Source organism: Dermacentor variabilis, chromosome 2 (genome assembly GCF_050947875.1).
Source record: "Dermacentor variabilis isolate Ectoservices chromosome 2, ASM5094787v1, whole genome shotgun sequence".
NCBI classification, from domain to species: Eukaryota; Metazoa; Arthropoda; class Arachnida; order Ixodida; family Ixodidae; genus Dermacentor; species Dermacentor variabilis.
Window position 1 is genome coordinate 53,987,765 of NC_134569.1, and position 21,933 is coordinate 54,009,697.

Sequence of the window (21,933 nt, forward strand, 5' to 3'; positions counted from 1 at the left end):
CGCACAATGAACGAGCTCAGACGAAAGTACTATTGCTAGCGTCTATTTTTGACCTGATGTCGCGGTATAAAGTTAATGCCGTCGGCTTGAGATCGGGCGTTTTGCACGATTGTTGAACTACAAGAGCGCGCACTAAATACATGCCAAAGTGTGTAGTCCTATAAGACCCATAGCTTTACGTTACCCTGTCCTCTCGAACATGGGGGCTAACGTGAAAACGAGCGAGAACCGGGAGTTGTCATCAATGAATCGCGATGTATGTCATGAAATAATGGTTATATCCCGGTTTACTCTACCAGTTGGTCGCGCATCTCTAATGGTTCCCCACCTATATCGGTCGGTGTGTTGTAAGCCGACTGCTGTAATCATCCATGTCGCGCCTGGTTTACTGTAAGAAGAACGCGCGTCCATCGCAAAGCAGGTAGCCACACTAGGCAACACCGGTAACTAATCTAGGTCGGCCGCGCTGACTTCCGCATTATAACTTATCCTGGCAATGACTCTATCTTCGAGCGCTTCGAGTTCACTATTAATATGCCCTATATATATTCTTACCTATTAGTCTTAACTATTCGTTTGGCAGACAGACTTGTTTCGCCATGCGGTGGTCCCGGGTGCGATTCCCAAACTGCCGTGTGTTTTTCTACATCTACGAAACTTTCTTTCTGAGGATGCAGCAAAACTTTCCTTCGCAGTGTTATGCAACAATCAGGTGAATTGAGGGTTTTTCTTTCAAGGTGAAAAGCGTAGCCAATGTGATCCTTGATTTCTTCTCTCTCATCATGAAGCGTACCGACATTGGCGTTTCACGAATGATTTATGAATCAATTGTTGCGGTCGCTGACCGGGGTACGTATTCCCGGACGATCACTTTCGGCGGTACTATCGCTTTCGCGTGACGTAGCGCTCAACAAGCCAGTAAGCGCGCACTGAAAGCGATATCACCGAAAGTGGCCATCCGAGAATATGTCCCCAACTCAAAGTGCTGGCTAAAGAAAGGAAAGACATTGAACAACCCTTACTGGTAGCTTACAGTCAGAGTATTAATTTCTTCATTATGAGGCCCGACCAGGCAAACTTTCGTCGAACTATTGAGTTTAATTTTCTTGTCAGCGCGATGGACACCTGCCGTACAGACGCCTTCTAATCGACCGCAGGTTTCCGTCCGGCCTTCAAGTACTACAACATGTGGCTCAGCCTGATCGGCGCCATGCTGTGCGTGTTCGTGATGTTCATCATGAACTGGCAGACGGCGCTCATCACCTTTGCCGTCGTCCTCGGCCTCTACATCTACATCAGCTACAGGAAGCCCGGTGAGTTTTAACGTCGCGCACGAAGAAACCACTGAACTAGGAAGAGCGCTATGGACGGGACACGGAAACAGAGCGGAGAGCAGACGATCGCAGAATCTGCTAGTATCGTCTGCGCGCCTCTAATCTACTGCCCCGTTATAGCGCCGGTGTCATCTATGCCTCCTTGCGCGCGTGTTTTATCTGTACCGCTAGTTTAACGTTACGTCACGCACCAACAAGCCGGGCCCTACATTATGCTAAAGAATGTGATTACGTCTTCTCTTTTTTGTGCGAATACCGAAAGTTGAAAATCGCATAGAAGCTGCAGAACGTGACGTGGTGCTGCTGCCGAGATTTTTGCTGTAGGCGAAATTCGTAGCGGGACAGGAGCCAGGGAGCTTGCAGAGCGTGATCAGGTCATTTAGTCAGAATATCAATCACTGAAGTATTGTCGGAAAATATAGATGATATATTTGGTGAGGTTTTCAAAGTTCGCAGCCAATGAATTCATTTGAAGACGTGTGTGTGCTGTGTATTTAGGGAAGATTACTTTTCCTAGAAGCTTATGGTCTCCGTAACGTAATCATTCCTGTGAATCTTTTGGAATAAAGTAAATGCGAATGGAGCCAGTCATGGTCACACGGAGAAAGGCTTATTTGCTTGTTACGCACGCAGTGCACTCAGTTTTGACTTTCCGAGTCGCGTTTTGCAGTTTGTCTTCACTGCATCAAGATAAACTCAGCGGCGAAGCTAACTTTCAGGATTGCTGAAAGTTTCACGCAACAAAACCAACTTTCAAGGAGACCTTTATTGCCAAAGCAAGTATGCATAAAGTTGTTGACGCTTTGAAGCAACCTCGCCCCGCACGACTAGGCAAACGCGCACACACTACTCTAGGTGCGTTATCGCCCTCAGCGGCGCCATGCTCTTCCGAGTGTATCGACGCGGCCCGCTTGCCGTGTGTTCGAGGAGGTCGCGTGATCTGCTGCGATTGCCGGCATCTCTCTGCTCCGTTGGTGCCAGGGTTGAGGAAGGGCGATCATGCGAGGGTGAGCCGAGAAGGCTGGTGGCGGCTGGACGCGCGCTGTCTTTCCGCGCGCCGTGTTGATGACCACGTGATCTGCTGTATTTTGAGAAGGCCCCGGCACAGTGTAAATGGTGGAGGGAAGCGGCACCGCGGTAGGTTCGCTTCGCGATAAGGACGCGCCCTCCCCGGTCTGTCGGCATTCCTCATCACAACGGCTTTGTGACCGCGATGGCTCGCTATCGTTGACTGGACTCTGTTCATGCGTGTCTTTGAAGGCGTGACATTATGCTTGTTAGTTAGCAAGCGAATGTTTAATTTATACTGCGGATAAAACGACGGGCCCTACTTCGTGTAATAGTTTTGTACCTTGCTATCGCTGTTAATGCTTCGCCTCTCGGGCGAAAACGCAACTTTTTTTTTTCATTCAAGTTATTTCGGGTTTCGAAGAACACGCACACAAGTTTCTGTAGCTTTACGTTTTCAGCACCTTGGTGGTGGTGGTTCTTGAAACAGCTTGCTTGTCTTGTTACCTTACTTGAAGGTGTTGCCGTGCGCTAACAACAGTTTAGACGCGGCTCCGTTATCGCATTAATGAGTCCTATTTTGGGCTCCGCTCAAACGTGAGCGTTAAAATTTGCGTTCTGGAACGGAAATCTTTCTAAAGTCAGAGCATATGCCTTTGCCGAAAGAGCTGATATCGTGATGATCTTTCGCTTCAGGGAAGGTTTGGAGAAACTTTGTGAAATATCCAGGCCGACAGTTTCTTGGCGTGCGTAAACTGAACGTATCAAAAGTGTGAGTCGCCTCTTCTTTTGTGATCGCAGACGTAAACTGGGGATCCTCGACGCAAGCGCAGATATACAAGGACGCTCTAAACGCCGTCTACCGCCTGCAGACTGTTCAGGAGCACGTCAAGAACTACAGGTATAAACTCCGGCTTTGCGCGATGCTGGCTCAATTTTCTGCACTCGTCAGATTAATTACTGTCACACTGATGCGTCAATTTATCTCGATATAAGGTATGCAACACTCACATTTTACATTTCACCCTTGTAAAGTCCTGTTTTATGCATCGTTGGGCCGCCGAGTGATTTCTGCGTAACTGTACAAAGTGCTACAGCATCATTTCAAAGCTGCAGGTAGTAGATATATGTTTCTGCCGCTTTGCTAACTAGTGGACTGCTGTTACTATTTAGTACTGTTCCCTAATTACAACTGTTGTCGAAACTAACGTCATTGCAGAGAACACGAAGAAAGGTAGTGCGTCGGGTGACTCCACCTGTAAAGTTCTTGTGAAGGGTTTCGCCTCATGTGAAATTTGACCGCGAGTACACCATAAGGTTTCTCAACAGCACAAGTGCGTGTTTGAATCACTTCCTCAAGCGAATGTAGTGTATGATTGAAAATACGGACTCGTAAATGCAAGCCCCTGTGCATGGCGCATTGATCGCGACGGATCGCTTATTCATGTATTTAGTGGATCTCTCGTTTCCTTAGGCTGATGCAAAACAGAGAGAGAAAGAGAGAGAGAGAGAGACGCTAGTTTTCTTGGCAAAACAAAGGCTATACTGTATTGTTTACACGCATAGAACCACTTCTCCAGCCAAGTGCGGCTGACGCGAAGGGCATAAAAGGTGCAATCCCTGTAAATCTCAGATCGTTCAAACTGCCGCTTAATTTTTTTTTTCGAAGTTGTCATCGTGGAGTGGTCGCGCATGAGCTCAAGACAATTTGACCGAACAGATAGGCGTGTGCGATGCGGTTCTCGCTCGATCGTGGTGCTCGCTCTGTCGATCTACGGAACTTTATTGGCTCTTGTGACCTCCTCCTGCCACACCTAACCACGTGATAGCGACATTAGCATATCCTCGGCGGAATTGTTTCACTGTACCACATGCCAAAACCCGACCGTCGTGAGCTGTTTGTAAACTGCTGAACACATTAATATTGCGAGAGCTGCACATTTTGTTCTTGTGGTCTCAATTATCGCAGGCGTCGATCGGTTTACTTCCTCGCCCACAGGCGGCGCGATTACCCCCAGGTCACCCGGTGGCTTCTCAGCGCGCCGTATTTTGAAACACTTGAGCTATGCACGATGAAAGGATCTCGGATGTTTTTGTTCAAATATACGAAAGTGAAACGATAGAAAAAAAAAAAGAATTTGCTGCGAGATCCATTTTCCGCGACGATGTTGCTTATACAAACGGTCTCGTAGAAGCTAAGTTTCGTGCGGTGTTTTTCGCGGCTGCTACAGGCCCCAGATCCTGGTGCTGACCGGCGACCCCAGCCACCGTCCTCCCCTGGTGGACTTCGCCTACAGCATCACCAAGAAGCTCTCGCTGCTTATCTGTGGCAACGTCACGCCCGTGAGTAACCCTGAGCGTGGGCCACATATTCGCCCACGGAACGAGGTTGCCTTCCAGGTGCCTGACGTCACACCATCAACGCAGTGCAATTAAATACTAAAATGGCATGGACCACACGGAATGTTCGCTACATTGAGAACACTGAGCCGAGTCCCTACAAACACACCTTGGCGACACAGCGTTGCTTCAACGCTGATTGACCGATTTGTTTGGCCGCGGTTGTACATTTCGAAGTGCCAGTAATAAACTGGCGTCATCAATGAAGCTGAGAACAGCGTGAGTGTAACACAACTAAAATAGAGCGAGAGACAGGAGGAACAGGCCTGTCAGGTTTCAGCTTTACTTTAGCTTTCGCTTACAATTGCCGCATACGCATATATACGTTATATATATATATATATATATATATATATATATATATATATATATATATATATATATATATATATATGCATATATATACGTTACTATATAGGGACGTGCCAGAGTCGCACTGTCCGAGGGAGCTCCTGGTAGTGTACGATAAACCAACTGATATGAGCTGCGTAAAATAGAGCAGCAGATTAGAAACAGGCAAAGACAATACTCATATATGCACGGCACATGGTCAACATATTTAAATAAATATGGCGGTACAAGAAAATGAATTTCGGAGTACAACCAACACAGTAGTACAGTAAGCGTTCAAAGAAGCAGCAAACATTTCAGTTCTTAACATTCAGTGAGACAACAAAAGTATGCAGAACAAAATGTTCACTACAAGGTCGAAAAAGACACGTACATTATAATACTCGTAGGTAGACCAAGCAAAAGTGCTTAAAGGGGTAAAAAAGAAAAAAGAAAGCATTAGTTCCTAATCGCAGTCACATCTCGTGTAAAACATTCAGGATGCCTGATATGTTTACCTACTTGAGGTAAACGATACGTGTCTCCGGTGGTCCTGCCTTTTGTGCTGCCTAATCACGAAAACCGAAAGTCGTTCGGTGCTCAAGCAGGCTCGAGCGATAGCAATCTCAAGGCATTACGGTGTGACAACGGGGGCAGGCAGCGCTTCCTGGTGTGAACGTTAATCGCCAGTCGCGGTTGGTTGCACGACCTCTGTCAATCGCGACAGGTCCGAATTCACCTTTAGAGACCGAATGTAACGAAGTTTTGCACCACTTAAGATGCCTAGTCTCAAATAGGGTAGGTATAGCAGCCTCCGTACAAGATATTACGTTTGAAATACCAGTGGATGCGCCACGAGAAACTCGCATAACAAGACCTTTTTAATTCCCAAACTACGATTTGAAAACAACAAGAACAACAGCAACGCCGGCATTACCGCTCGCCGGAAATGACGCATTACCCTGATCGTTGAGAATCAGCGCGGCGCATCGGCATAACCACCGAGATCACAGGTGGCGCCCGCGGGACGCTGGAAATCTCGGAGGCGATGTGATAGGACTTGTGTTACATCCGCTAACCACCAAGTGCATGCGTGGTTGTGCTTCGGCACTATTCAGCAGCTGTTAGCGGGAAAATTAGACAACTACCACTCCCACAGCTTTGCCACGATTGCTACGATCGCTAGTGTCTGTTACTCTTTCGTAACCAATTTAGCCTAAGTGAAAGTTCGTTGCAGTTAGCCCGCGCAAAAAAAAAAAAAAAAAAAAAAACCCCGCCGTGGTTGCTCAGTGGCTATGGTGTTGGGCTGCTGAGCACGAGGTCGCGGGATCGAATCCCGGCCACGGCGGCCGCATTTCGATGGAGGCGAAATGCGAAAACACCCGTGTGCTTAGATTTAGGTGCACGTTAAAGAACTCCAGGTGGTCGAAATTTCCGGAGTCCTCCACTACGGCGTGCCTCATAATCAGAAAGTGGTTTTGGCACGCAAAACCCCATAATTTTTTTTTGCCCGCGAAGAGTCGGCCGTGTGTCCAGCACCTTGGCTTCCTGCTCGCTCCGTTCTCCGCCTGTGGCGTCTGCAGCTCCTTGTTTTCTCTTGCAGCACCGCCTCACGTTCCGGTCGCGCACTGCTCTCACCAACCGCGCCAACGCATGGCTCGAGCGCCGCAAGGTCAAGGCCTTCTACACACTGGTGCGCGACGAGGACTTCACGCACGGCGTACGATCCATGCTGCAGGTGCGTTGGGAGCACTTCTCTCTGGACGCGGGCAGGGAACGCGCGCGCGCCCTCACCTGTCGCGCGCAGTGGTCTCTCCGACTGTCTCCAACATTCGCGACGCTGCAGCGGCGCCGAACCGAAAGATCGTAGACGCATTTTGGCCCACCTCGCGGGAAAAAAAAATATCGTCGTCTCGCACCGATGAACTAAGGAGCGAGATGAGGGAAGAGGAGCGTGCAAAGCTTGATGTCTCAAGTTGAGAAGAGGCAGTGACGTCATTCCAAAGCCAACCATGTTTGGGGGAAAGGTGGCGAAAGGCGTGGCCTCCTAGTTGATTGTGTGCTTGAAATGGCGCAAGCAGAAGGGCTGAGTTCGTTAAAATCGTCGCTAAGGTATCTCATACAGCCGCCGTGAGTGGTCCCACCGCTTGCATTTCGCTTTCGTATATGTATCTCTTAAATATTTGCTGTGTATTCCTGTGTTAGAGCTGCAGGCCTGTCATATGGCGCAATATAGCTTTTATTCTAATATCCGTCATATAAACTGCCGATTGAAACGCGATGTAGTTCATGCTCAGAATCATCGCTGCCGTCCTGATCAATCCTTAGCGGGCACCGATACCCATGACGCAAGAGTGTAAAGCTTCGTTCAAAGTAAGGAAAGTTTCAATTTAGAACTGCAAAAAGTACAAATTCATTTATTACTTTAACGTTCCAGCATCGCTACTCGCGCCACTGCTGCTGTTACTATCGCGTCATAGTCAGGTTGCACCTCGGAAATGTTAATCACCGGCTCTCTTGTCCGTTCAGTCTTCAGGACTGGGCAAGCTCCGTCCCAACGTCGTGCTGATCGGCTACAAGTCCAACTGGCAAACGTGCGACCGCCAGGAGGTGCTCAAGTACTTCACCGTCATCCAGTGAGTATAGAGCGCATTGCGCGTTTGATTCTTTTTTGCCCCTCGGCCGCCGGGACAGCGCGGGTTCCAAGTTTATTACGGTTCCTGTATGTAAAGAGCGTCAGTAACAGGAACTATAGCCCTGCAAGAAGTAACCTGCGTGTTGCATTATTGTGATCATCGTAACACACCTCCTTGTCTCGGCGTCTCGCAGCGACGTGCTGGACCTGTACATGTCCGTGTGCATCTTGCGGCTTCCCGAGGGCCACGACTACTCCGAGTACGCCGACCAGGACGCGACGGTCGCCGCCAACGGCAAGAAGCCCGACATGCTGACCGTTCCCGGAGGCATTGAACGCGAGAACTCGTCGGGTGCCTTCCCGCGGAACATCTCCAGCGCACAGCTCTCCATGGGTGAGACACGAACGACTGCAGCAAGATCTCTCTCGTTCGCAGCCTTACGCTTGGGAGGGCAGTATCAGCGAGACCATTCTGTGCGTACGCACCCTACGGCAGATTAGTGGACGTGCATACCGTGGTTGTGTTTCTGGAGTAGCCTAGGGACTTGTGTCGGGGTAGTAATCACATCGTCTAGACGCGATTGCATCTAGTCGATTGCGTTTAGTTTAGGCTTGAGGCAATTGAGATTAGGACGAGAGGCCCTTGCTTGAATACATTTGTTTTGTTCTTCGTCCTATCTCGCGTCTGTGCAGCAGTGCTTCACGTCGACCGAACGGACACTTTCCACAGAAGCAAGTAGAAGGGTGTTGCATGTGGGTGGCGCGTATTTCAGTCGACCAAACCAGTGCGCTTGATGAGGGTAGCTATGTGGGTTTGTTGGTATTCGCGTCTTCTACTTTGTCCTACTCGCAGAACGACGCGGACACAACAAGGCACATTAGAAAAACACGCAGCGCTATGTCCATGTCTGTACTCTCTGTCCTTCTGCCCGCGATATAACTATGTAGTTATGTATGGCTATAGCTCCAGGTCGGCGGCACCACGGACGCGGCCGATGACATTTCGTGCTATGTGACGCACTGCTAGCATACACGACGAAAATGAGGCGCGCGTTCTCGCACAGCAGTGGTTCTCGCAGTTTCTGCGCTACACCGTGAGTCGCAGCCGCGTGCAACAGCCGTTCAAGGCGACGACGTTTCAACTGCAGAGATAAGAAAAGAGCAGAGACACGAGAGCAGTACAAGGGGGGCACAAGACAGTGTAATCTTGGCTTACTTTCGTCTTCGACGGTTATTGCGCCAAACTGTCTTCCTAGTGTCGGCCTCCTCCCCATGCACGAAACGGTAGTTTCTCGCTTTGCCGCGTTACGCGTGTACAAGTCTCAACGAGGCGTCGTCGCGCAGGCGGCAGCTCCCGGGAGCCCTCCCCTCCGGCGACTCCGCACATGGGCCGCGCGGTGGGCATGCCGGGCAACGCCTTGGAGAAGGCGCCGCTGGCCGAGCCCGAGCCGGCCTCGGTGGTGGTCAACGTGATGCCCCAGCACCACCAGGGCGCCGAGGACGCGAACAAGACGTCCGACGAGCCCAAGGAGCTGCCGCTGGCCGTCAACCAGTTCCTGCGCAAGCAGAGGAAAGGAACCATCGACGTCTGGTGGCTGTACGACGACGGAGGTGAGCACGAAAACTGCTTCGCACGTCGAAACGGTAACGGTGGTCGTAACGATACGTCTTCGTTAAGATGTGGATGGCTCGTCGGTCTGCTAAGGCAGTGGGGTTGGGAGCTCTTGAGGTGTCCACAGGGCCAGTTTTCGTGGAACGCTCCCCCCGCTTGACTATACGTACGTACACGATGCGGAGAATGCCCGATTGCGCAGCCAAGGCGTGTAGCCTTTTCGGGACACTGTTGTTTTCAGCGGGAGCACACGCCTTGCTTCTCGAGCCTTGCTCAGCAGCACCACAGAAGCTGCAGCACGTGAATTTGTACTCAAGCGCAACAGTCCAGAGATTAATAAAAAAAAAAAAAGCCTTATCGCTGTAAGTGGGGCAATAAACATTTCGAACCTTGTGCGAGTGTGAATCGGTATTGTTGAGATGCGATGTATGGATTGCAAATTACTTCACAAGATTGCAAATATTTAATTGTGCGTGATAATCAATGGGTTTTTCCAATCAGTTCCGGGCGGCAGATAAATGTTCGCGTGTGCAGCGCGTGTCGCTGAATGACGTAGACCTACAACGCTCGCACGTTTTAATGTTCCTTGACGCGCGTAGCCCGTAACCTAGGCAACCTGCAGTCTTACGTTGAACAGGAACCCCTCTGCACGTGCAACTGCAGCGCCTCAAGCGTTTGAGCGTAAATCTCGCCGTCCAACGTTAGGCCGGCCGTGCTTAGATGTCAGCGACGAAATTCATTATCATTGTTTTTCTTACAGCGATGGTATCTTAGCCGTTCGATAAACCATTTTACAAATGCAACGGAAATAACGAATTCGATTACAGGGGTTTCGCAAGATAACGTTGAGCTTTCTTAACCGTAGCGCGTTTATCCGATAGTTTTACCATATGGTCTTACCATCAGATAAGTAAACTGCGGGTGCAACACTTTACAGTACATTGTTCACGATAGCGATATCAGGGGATGTCATGAGACCGTTTCAGTATATAATTTGATGCCGAAAACAAGTTATAGCGAATGCGCTTCCTTGGCCTGCTGACAATGCCGGGAAGGCAACACGAACTCCGACACTCATTGATCCACGGCTCGTACGTTTCGCCGAGCCTACATACATTCGCCGGAATCCGCGTGTTTATTTCTATAGGAGTACGGCGCCCCCTCGTCACATCTACCGTCGCAAATTCGTACATGTGTATTTGAAACCGTTAGCTTGTTTGTGTTGTCAGAAGGAAAATGACAACAGGTGTTGGAGTGCGGCCTGTGGTTATATGCCATGCTCTGGTTCTGTGAGCAAATATTACGGAGAACAGCGTCGACACCACAAGTTGATCGGGTCTGCGAAGGAGCTTCGTTGAATGGCATCCTATAAAATTAAGACATTTTGCCGAGTGCACGTATCAACGCGAAAAAAAAAAAAAACGTAACGCAAATGGGACAGGTAAACAACGAACTATGAGAATACCAAACTTTGTTCAGGAATAATACATAAATGTCTAATTAGTTATCCTACAAAAAGAAAATGGTTATGATGCATTGAGGTTCTGATGAATAATCGGGGAACGAATTCACAAAAACCTCTTACGCCAGATTTGTTCGTAAGAAAAAAATTTCACCCAATCCCGATGTTGGACATATTGTTAGTGAAGGCTACTGGCCAATGGCAAATAGCTCTTACGAACATCAAGTTTTGTCAGTTCGGCTCCTCTTCCCTGACTTAAAGAGATTCGTTCGATTTCGGTGCTGATTTATATTTTCGCGTTCAGGTTTCATTTGTTCACCATAGCACTATAGTGGGAAAGGGCAGCTCCGAATTTCAGTGATTATGCGTAGACTCCGTGAATATACTTATCTTCTTTTCGCAGATGCCGCATTATACAAAGTTTTTGCGTCGATAGCACATTGTTCATATGGTGTCGTATCAGGTGCTTCAGGTAAAGAAACTCGCTGCCGGGCCAGTTGGTCCAGATATGAAGAACGCGCAGCAGATGCCAAGTCTTTTCTTTGTTCGCGTTTGTTCGGCTTTGCGGTATACTGTGCGCCCTTGTCGTGCATGTTGTGTGTGTGTGTGTGTATATATCCAAATAATGGCAGAACATCGTGTACATAATCCAAAAAAAAAATGTAGGTTTGGCTTCCAACTGCACAAAGTTGTTTAGTCTACTGTCATTTCCATTTTCGGCGCCGCCGTCCGTTGTCGTTATGCCCTGCTATAAGGCGCATGCGCGGCTCGTGCGCTAAGCAGGGACCATGTCGTGCGCGCCCTAGCGTTTCCTGCAATAATTATGCACGGAGGATTTAGACGCTGGTTAAAAAGGCCCGCAGAGTCGCGGAGTGCGGTTGGCTACAACAAAGACGAGGCGAAGTCGGTGCACCGTCAACGCATACGATCAACGGCCTCGGAGGCGGAGCCAGCAAGGTGTTCTGCTGCCTGCCGCTGCTTGCGCGAGCGTCGTGCGCAGGCGCCATGCAAGCACTGTCATAACGTTCCTGTTGAGTGAGTCTGCTGTGTGTATGCACTGCTCAAACGTCGAGCTAGCATTACCTAATATTTTGCTTGGCACCGACTAATGCATCGATGGTTTCCCGTCCGTCTCATATCTCCTGCACCACTCCGAGGTGCGACGCCTTGCAACGCCTCTGGCGACGCTCCTTCTCACGCCAGCATTGCGAGACGCCTGGCAGCTGTCGGTGCGCTGTTCCACCTGCGCAGCAGCCTCGCGTGCAGCCTCGCGCCAACGTGACGCACCCGCGTACGGTTGGAGCACCGCTCGAGGAGAGTCCAAGTGCAACGCCGAACCTCGCTGTCGCTAACAATGCTTCACCCTTTGGGCGAAAACTGCCAATTTTCTTTCTTATTATTTCTACACTTTAGTTAAGGAGAACAGTTAACTTCCCTTCCGTTTGTTGGCTTCATTGAGTGTTAGATTCATATGGTGGTCAAAACAAGATAATGGTTCACAGAAAGATGGACACTTGAAAAACGATAGATAAACAGTGGTCGAAGAATAAGGGACGTGTCTCAGAATGGGGCCAGCGTTTCGGCAAGGGCACTTGTCCCTGCTGACCACTTGAGTGTGCGTGTCAGCCCCTTTTATAACTGACATTGCGCGGCGGTCGCTGCAGGTCTCACGATGCTCATTCCGTACCTGCTGACCACACGCAACAACTGGAGCGGATGCAAGCTGCGCGTCTTCTCGCTGGCCAACAAGAAGGAGGAACTGGACCGGGAGCAGCGAAAGTGAGCATGCATACCGCACTCCGAATCACCGCGTATCTTCAATCAATGGCCACCGCAAGAACGCCTGGCGCCAGTTCTACCCTAACAAATTTTTTATAGAAAGTCTATAGACAGTCTATAGACGTCTATAGACTGTCTATAGACTTTCTATAAAAATTTGCAAGGGTAGGCTAGCCTAAAGCCCCTTAGGCTAACCCCCAAAGTAAGGTGGTTGAACTACATCCTGTGATAGAACTGTCGGCACATTCTCTTCGTAAAAGCGCGTTTTTGTACTTGGAAAGGTAACGGCCGTGATGGTGACCTAAAAATGATAGTAATGTTGTACGAGTTTTGACGTTTATTTTTCGTTGGGTCTGAAGGGGTCATCAGTCGAGAATAAACCTAGAAGAAATTCGCAGGTATAATTGTGGATTCCGGCATCACGCTTTCAACGTTATGATTCTCGCGGCATACATCTACACTGAACTGTCGTCATTTATTTCATGAATGCGAAAATTGTGAACGTTAAATACTTCATTGCTGGAAATAAACTCTGTGAAGTCAGCAGACAGTGAGATAGAATCTGAAGTGCACATACAGTAAAGGAAGTCACACTTGCACTTTCAGTTAACACCACGGCCCAGTTAAGTGAACGAACTCTATGTGAGCCCCACTGTCATTCTCGCGGTTTTTGAGCGATTGCTACTTCGGAATGCCACCTATTATATGTGTGAAGCTTTAAGCAATAATTAGTGTCCAGCACCTCTGAATTCCCGCATAGTCCTGTTCTCCTTGAGTGAAACCATATTAAATAACGCAGTTATCTGCTCTAGCCGCCTTGACGGCGTATCGTATCTTTGGCGTTGCACTGCTGTGCTGGCTCGAGGGCGCGGGATCGAATCCCGGCCTAGGCCCCCGCTTTTCGGTGGGGGCGAAATGCAAAAACGCCCCTGTACCGTGCATTGGGTGCACGCTGAAGAACTCCAGGTAACCCCACGCAGTGATATCGGGATTTTGGCACGTCAAACTCCAGAATTTAATTTTATGTAGTTATCCACTCGAAGTAAGATATATGATAAGTATCCGGGAATTTTCTCGCGACTCTTGTAGGTCTACCATAGCGACAGAAGCTGCATCTCGGTCGTCGTTGTCACGCTGAACACGCTGGTTCTAGTCAGATAACCGAAACACATCATTCTAGAAACATATAGTGACGAAAACGGGTCGTTTGTAAATTGGCTGGAGGCGCTGGAGCAGCCGCAACCTGGTCCGTTGTCGTCAGAATGGGTTGTTAATATGGCATTATCCCGAGCTGCTCTCTCTTTCCCTTTCTTCTTTTATCTTTTTTTTAAGCGTAAACAGTTTGTCAGGTCTTTCGCCCTGCCTCTGGTGGACTTTGCGTTCACGCGATACGCTCGAGGAACTGCGAAACTAAGCAATATTTGTGTTCGGAGCTGCTGTAATTTAAGCGTAGGTAATAAATTGCCCGCGAGATTTTAATTTCCGCGCCCGCTGCCGGCATGGCGGAGAGAGCCTCACGAGTTACAACGGTTGCCGCGAGAACTGAAGAGCCAGCCTTACGGCGTCATGGCCACCCTAGAAATTGCTATACGTCACTAAGCTTACGAGACTCAAGATCGACCTGTGATTTCGCAGAGGAAAGCATATTGAGTTTTGTACATTCCGAATTTCAATATATACAATAAAGCAACAACCTGTTGCGCGGTTTATTGACACTCATCTTAAAAAGGAAGGGAAAGAAAGAGCCCCGAGGACTAACGACACTTTTTGACTAATACGGGTGGCGCTGCTTCTATGGGCGTTGCCATAGTTCTGACCCTTACATGTATTTCTGAACTGCTTATAGCACTGTGGTGGCATTGGTCAGCGGTATGTGTTTTCCGGAAGCGTTAGCTTTAGTCTTTCACTTTTGGCGCTATGCACTTGCGGATCACTGTCAAGATTCCGCCGCATTGTCCATCTCGCTATCTCGTCAGCTCTGATTGATTCACAGGGCTGCTCGGCTTCTCCGATTGGCTGTAAAACGTCAACGTGGCGGAATTCGACAGTGTAAAGAATAGTCCCGTGGTGGTCCGCTCTAAGCGTGGCAGTGTTACCCGCATCGAAGGGTGTGTCACCTTACCATCGCGGCCTGCGAACTCATGCGAAGTTCACACGAGCAGATAACTGCACGGCTAGTGCTTCCTCAAAGCTGACCACCGCGTCGGTTGCGTTCGCAGTATGGCGTCGCTGCTGAGCAAGTTCCGGATCGAGTACTCGGACGTCACAGTCATTCCGGACATCGTGCGGCCCCCGGCTGAATCCAGGTATGGTACATTTTGCTGTTGTGTTTTAGTTTAAAGGTCTTGCCTCTTGCCAGGTATATCAATCACTTCAACGTCCTTCGAAGGATTTGCACTTTGCGTCAGCGGGCAATGGCTGACGCAAAGGCTAGTTACGAGACTAATACAGTGACTATGGGGGAGGAAATCGGGCTCTTGTGAGACATTTGTGGTGAGGCAACCACTTTAAAAAATCATGTGGGGACCTTCACGGCAGTGCATGAATGAACTCAAGCTGCATTTTAGCGCTAGGCGCAAGCACATCCGCAATGACATGCAGTTTGAGGCAGGACCACTGCCTTCAAGCAGAAAGCATGCGAGGCAAGTGCTGATTTAGCAAGCGAAAAGCATAAGCAGAAAACAAGAGATTTACGTGCAGGTCAATGCAGATATTGCCGGCTCGTCTTTTATTTTTCGCTTTCGGGTATGAGCACGCAGGTCCCTAGTCGACAACCCCGTGGTTGGGCATCACAGTAAAGGGCGGAGATTTGGCCGTAGTATGCGTCTGGCTGTACAGGTATAAATTGTAAAGTAACACCTATTTCGCGTTCTGGTCCATCATGAGTTCTTGTTCTAGCACCAAATTTTTCATAGCTTAGAGAGGCACATTCCACTGGAAGATAACCCAGCAAGTACTAGCGAGTGATGTACGAACTCGGAGTCTTGCAGCAAACTTCGGTGCCTCTTAAACGTTACTTCTCGGTGCCTCTTAAACGTTACTTCTCACATTGGACCACCCCGTACGAAGATGCAGCAACAATACCAGTGCAGTCGGACACCCGCTGCACATATTGTTGGGACAGCTTCGACCGTCGCCGTTCTCGTCAGGTTCCGTATAAAGTCCAAGCGCGATAAGGTTATATCGTGCCGTATGTGTGCGGGAAAGCGCGCGAGATTCAGGCGGGAAGGATGGTGGCTTGATGTGTGCCGTCTTCTCGCTCGCCCACTGTCGTGCGCGCAAGGCGATTGGGGGGGGGGGGTGCAGGTGAGAGTGGGGTCCGTCTACTCTTCTAGCCCGACCGTTGCTGGCTGAGGCGCGGCTGAGCACGGCTCCGCGCACATCTATCTTGCAGGCAATGTGCGGCGGGTGCGAAGTTTGGGCGAGCCCATACGTCCGGTCGCTTGAGTGCTCTGTGTTCTCGCGCGCCTAGTGTCGGAAGTTGCGTAATCAAGCTTCGGAGTCGCTTCGAAGCGAGAGGCAGCGCGAAGCGATCGCTCGCCGCTGCTTCCGCTCTTCATGACGCCAGCGTTGTGACAGTGAGTGTCCGCGGTCATCGAGCGAGATCTGTTCGTGCTTGCCTGTGAGATCGCGATGCCGCGTCCGTTAAGTTAATTAGTAAGCGATTGTTTAGTGCAGTTTAGACGACCGATAAAGCTATGATGCTTACTTCGTGTAGTTGTCTAATACTTTGTTATCGCTATATCACTACCGCCTTTCAGACGAAACTGGGACTTTTTGTTTTGTTACGTGTCATGTCGCTGCTACCTTGGCTGGGAGGTCGCGTGCCCAGTTAGCATCTAATGATGGGCATACATGTTTGTTTGTTTTTTTTCTGCGCCTTTGCAGTAAGCGCGAGTTCGAGGACCTGGTCCGCAAGTGGCGCCGGACGGAGGACGACGACACCGAGGTGGAGCACGACCCACTCGAGATCTCGGACTCCGAGATGCTCGCGCTCAGGGACAAGGTGAGCGACCCTGACCTATCCGTAGAAATTAGTGAAAGAACACGTTTAAGGAGTGGCTTTACGATTGGGTGAATCAGCGGAACAATTCGTAATTATCCGTGCCCGTGCCAATGCATTAACAGCTGATGGATACATCAAACACACGATCAATCGGGCGAATCGTCCCATTTGCCATTTAGGAGGCAAGCGAGGCGCATAAAGACAGATAGCTTAACCATCAGTTCAACGTGACTCATAATTGACATGATTGACTCGTTTTATTGTTTGATATTGTTCGTGCATGGGAACATATATGCTCGAACAGTTATGACACCGATAATTTTAGATATGACCCTGACAGAGAGGAATGAATCGCAGCGTACGTGTGCGTTTCACCAATTTGTGGGCGTAAATTGGCAAAAAGATTTGCGACGCATTACGAGGTGCTAAGTAATATACTGTGTACTTCGAGTCGTCCCTAGGATGAACAAAGAAATATATATATATATAATCGCTACTCCTCGAGCGCAGATGTGCCCGCAGGTCTTCAGAGTAATTATCAACGTCACCAAATCACTTTGTAAAGTTGTCAGCGGCATGGACTAATTGTCAGTAGCAACGCGCCATCGGAAAGCCCAAGCACTTGCACAAAAGTTCACGAATCGATCTTACGTGACAGGCAACTAGTAACGGCCTGCAGCTTTAATTTCTGATGACATTGCTTTTCGTTCCCTTCCGAATTAACGAAATGGGGGGTATTTTTTAGATTGGGTAGTCACTGCACTGCAACATTTACGCAGTCGCGCTTACCTAAGAGGCGTAACCGGAACGCAGAGGTGGCGAACAAATAAGGAACATATATTTCTTTTGCCCTTCTTTGTATGTGTCCGCCATTATTTTGTCATTTCTGTTGTGGGGATTTCCTCCCGTGCTCTTGGGACAAAGGAACGACAACACAGTAGTGCAAACAATCACAAGGGCATTTATTGCACCTTTCATAGATCAATGCCTGCTAGCCGAGTTGCTATCCACAAAACATGCCGATGGGCGCGCGACAAATCTGGAAGTCCGACTCACCGCGACCACATAGCGAGCGAATATGTTCGCCCCATGCTGGATCCCAACGCCTGGTCGTTCGCGCGTACTGTCACGCGAACCGTGGCGCGTTCGAAGGCAGCCACGCTAGACGGTCTCGCAGAAGCACGGGTCGGCGCACGCGTGGCACGGCACGTCCGTACCGCTTGCTATCCCGAATCCAAGAGAGAGCGCCTTCCGCTCCCGCACCCAAGTAACCCCGCCGGTAGCAGCGCTACACTCGCGCCATCTCTCGCGCTGCGCTTCAACCACATCAACCGCCGCGGCCGTCACGCAGGCCACGCGGCGAAGCGGGATTGCAGGAGATGGGGGAAAACAAGATATATGGGACGCGCGAGAGTCGCGCATCCCCACACTGTGTAGTATGGAGTCCTCGGGAGAGGTGCAGTATACCCGTCGCTCCGGTCGGGCGCGCGCGCAAGCGCCAGTTAGCGTGTGCGCGACCGTATTTGGTGTAGGTGCACTGCCGGGTGCTTCGAACTGCGTGGCGTCTGTCCGTTGACAGATCGAGGCGCGGTGTCGCGCTTATCTGTGACGAGAGTGGGATACGCGTGCGGTCAGCACAGGGATGAGATTAGATTGAACGGTGCCGCGTCGTTTGGACTCCTTGTATCGCGCACGTAGTAAGCACGACCACGAAAACGATCGCGGACCTGCCCCCCCCCCCCCCCCCCCCAGCGTCGTTGGGCTGTATCTGCTGACGACGATATCGCTGAATTCACCAAACGTTGCTCAACTGTTAGGAATTACGTGGACCATTCGCATTCTTTATCCCGCACGACCCTCCCCTAAAGGAGAGGCGTGGCGGCGTTTCTGTGCCGAGAGTTACGAACGTACACTCTCTGGAATACCAGCATCGTTTAGAGCAGCCAGGCTGTGGATGACAGAAAGGTTTTGACATTTGTAGCAAGAGTCATTCGTGTAACGGCAGTACTGAAGCGAAAAATAAGAAACGAGTTTTCTTGACCGGAAGACCGTTGCCGCTGCATAGAGAGAGGAACCTTTGGCTGCTGCGCAACTTCGTGCAGAGGCGATGCTGCGGAATTTTGGTCGTTACATGGGAAAATAATATGTCCATCGTCTGTGAGAGAACCTTCAGTTCTGTTCATTGTTTTGATTTCAATCGATGTTCTTTATATATATATATATATATATATATATATATATATATATATATATATATATATATATATATATATATATATATATATATTTCCTATCCTTTCTTCTTTTTTCCTTAGCTGGAATTTGTAGCGCTAATGCTCTTTTTATTTATATATATATATATATATATATATATCAACGTGAAACTAATTACGCAAGCGGCCACAAGTCGCATGAAAAAAAGGCATTTGCGCTGCAAATACCAGCTAAGGAAAAAAGAAGAAAGGATAGGAAAAGAGCGGTAACAGCAAAAGCAAAAATTTATCAAAACACAGTGGAAGTTGCCTTGTGGTGTTGCTTAACATATGGTATGTTTGAGGGCTTTTGAGGATGAGTGTTACTTGGACTTAATTGACTAGTACAACCGAGTCAACCGCTATCGACAAGCAGGCATGGTGTAGGAGCCAACGCACAGTAAAGTCGGTAAGTACGAGAGATTAACGATCGCACGAAACTAAAGATTAATGATGCAAATACGATTTGGAAAAGTTCGCCGAAGGAAATCGTCACTCTAGTTTTGACTCATGTTCTACAGTGAAGGAGCCATTCCTTACTCAGAATTGCGTAATGTTCTTTATCCACGCTTCACTGAGTGAATGACTAACAAATGACTTATCGATGCAAGCCCGCCAACGTCCAGCATAAATTTGCATAATAAATACACGCAGTTGGAGAACCTTGCGCAGATTATGGTAATTTGCTATGCGTGCGAGTTTCGCGTCTGCCTTCTTTCATAACGTCACCTTCGTAAGATAAACTGCCTGGCTGTGATTTTATGCGTACCTACGTTGTGAAAGTAGCGTAACACAGATCAGCCTCCGAACATTCGTCCGCGTTAATAAACCACGAACGCGAACGATAAGCGGCTGGGGTGATTTATTTCGCTAGATTAGGTAACCAACACACCATAAGGCAATGCAGATAAGGTGAATATGTGGAATCCTTAGATTGTGCATCATTCTGCATGTCTCACCTTGCCAGTAGCCACAAAAACGTAGTTATCAGGGTCGCCAGCAATGAAAAAGAAACAAAACAAAAACAAATATCAAAACTGACAGATATGGGGCACACAGAGTCTTTCATTCGACGAGATATCGCGGGACGACGCACGCAACTTGTTCTTGACGTCGTACGCCTCTCGAGATACCCGATGAAACGCCGATGAGCGCCGTTTGGTAACGGAATGTGTCGCGACACACACTTGCGCTACTCGCGCGCCAGGTGACAGAGTTCGGCGCGACTTGGCCGTTGTCTCGCAAGTCGCCTGATAGCGAATCACTGGAAGGCAGGGCGTTACGCACGGCGTATCGCGGGCTTTCTTCCGCAAGACAATCTCTGTGACCTTTGAGCCAACGTTTCTAAGCCGGTGGAAAGTGCACATACGGTGTAGATGCGCACTTCAGCCAAGCTACGCCCAGGGAAAGAAAAAGAAATAATAATGAACGAATCAAAAGGCCGCTACGAACATATGTAGACATTCGTTACACGTAACGAGTGATTAGATCTAATGTTTGCGTGAGCTTGCAGCCGTGAATAAAGCCTAATTAAGGAAAGGCCTATGAAATTCCTCGTCGCTCGCATCGTGGAGCTTCGTATGTGGGCGTGGCAGTTCAGTAGAAGCACCTAATGCGTACTGTTACCGTCTGCTTTATCGGAAGAAAAAAAAAAAATCTCGGCCAATCCACTCCTGTGAAAGTGGTTGGTCAGCGAAGCTGTAGATTCGTTGCGCATAATGCTCGGCAACTTGTCAAACACTGATCCCATCATCTGCGCTCATTACGCACATTGCTGTTCAAAGTGATATATGGCACAAACACACGTTTCAATGTAGGTCATGCCTGACCCCTGCCCTTGAGCGATCTGTTTCTGGCCCTTCAAGACAGCCGTCTAAAATAAAAACTCGCGACGATAAAGATTTAAAAAAAATTTAGATATGTGAACGACTACCGCGTGATGTGTGATTTCAACTCAAATAACGCTGAAACAGTTGCGGTGTTCAATGAATATTGTCTTGACAATCTGGTTATTACGCACGAGCTACCACCAATAGTGCTATCCAGTTTTTAGATATCAAACTAAGTTTCACCGTCAATCATTGCTGTTGGGAATATCACCGTAGGGAAGCAAAGGTGTTGCTTCCGCATGCCTCGTCTCATTCGAAGCTGGCGAAGTTCGCAATCGCAAACCTATGTTGTGTGAATGCGCTTTGCAAATCATGCCCCCACCTGATTCCCGGGAGTTTCTTTTTGAGACAGAAAGAGCGGCTACTGAAAGCAGGCTACCCTATTCATGCACGTACTTTAATCAGTGACGGAAAATGCGCTGAAAAAGAAATCAAGGGAACCGGGTGGTGAGTGCGAGCGCATCCACGAAAACGGAAAGAAGGTGGTTGTACCGCACGTGCACGGGATATCACGTGGTTTTCCAACTCCACAAAGGCTATCAAGCATATGTAAGACCACCGATCCGTCGAGAAAGACGCGCCGAGGATGCGCGAAAAACCATCGGCCGCCATTTGTACACCGCGCACAAGGTGTTGTATATCGGTTCCCTTTCTCGTGGGGGCAAAATGTACACAGGGCAGACAGGCAGGTGCCTCAGTGACAGGTTAAGGTAACGCGAGGAAAAAAAGAAAAAGAAAATTGAACTGTTATCGAGAGGGACGTGTCTCCGTTCATTGTGATGATTGCAGGTGTAAACCACTGATTAAGGATTGTTTAGTCTTGCTTAGAAATACAGATAAATATACGCGGCAAATTTTAGAAGCAGGCTTGATTGCAAAAGAAGGTGCTAACTTCGTCGGCGCTCCGTCGATTTCTCCGAGCAGAAAGGAAACTGCCTATCTGGAAAGCGTTGGGTTGCGCGTGCGATGATTTCCACTCGATTGAGCCGGCATAATTAGTATACCACGCTTTTCTGAAATAAAATTCAGTTGATAGTTAGCGCACGCCCTGTCGCTTTTTCTTGTCCGTGTCATTACAGCGCTATGACTTGAACTGATGCAACTGTAGCCCAAAAATCTGCACTCCTGCAGTTTACGAAATCTTTATTTTGATGATTACATTGAAATGATTGCTGTAACTGCTTTATGGTCGCTTGGTATACGCAGATATTTTCCAGTTCTTACTT

The 21,933-nt window shown here is 48.9% G+C and overlaps 1 protein-coding gene across 2 annotated transcripts in view; it reads left to right on the forward strand.

The window, feature by feature from the left end:
• Ncc69 (sodium chloride cotransporter 69) overlaps positions 1-21,933 on the forward strand; it is a 151,703-nt gene that overhangs the window by 122,660 nt on the left and 7,110 nt on the right. For both annotated transcript variants that reach the window (XM_075680543.1, XM_075680544.1), the window contains exons 13-22: positions 1,158-1,313; positions 3,144-3,243; positions 4,574-4,685; positions 6,676-6,810; positions 7,602-7,708; positions 7,902-8,101; positions 9,052-9,318; positions 12,446-12,560; positions 14,780-14,866; positions 16,449-16,566. In XM_075680543.1, coding sequence (XP_075536658.1) covers positions 1,158-1,313; positions 3,144-3,243; positions 4,574-4,685; positions 6,676-6,810; positions 7,602-7,708; positions 7,902-8,101; positions 9,052-9,318; positions 12,446-12,560; positions 14,780-14,866; positions 16,449-16,566 — 1,397 coding nt within the window. The remainder of the gene's footprint in view (positions 1-1,157; positions 1,314-3,143; positions 3,244-4,573; positions 4,686-6,675; positions 6,811-7,601; positions 7,709-7,901; positions 8,102-9,051; positions 9,319-12,445; positions 12,561-14,779; positions 14,867-16,448; positions 16,567-21,933) is intronic.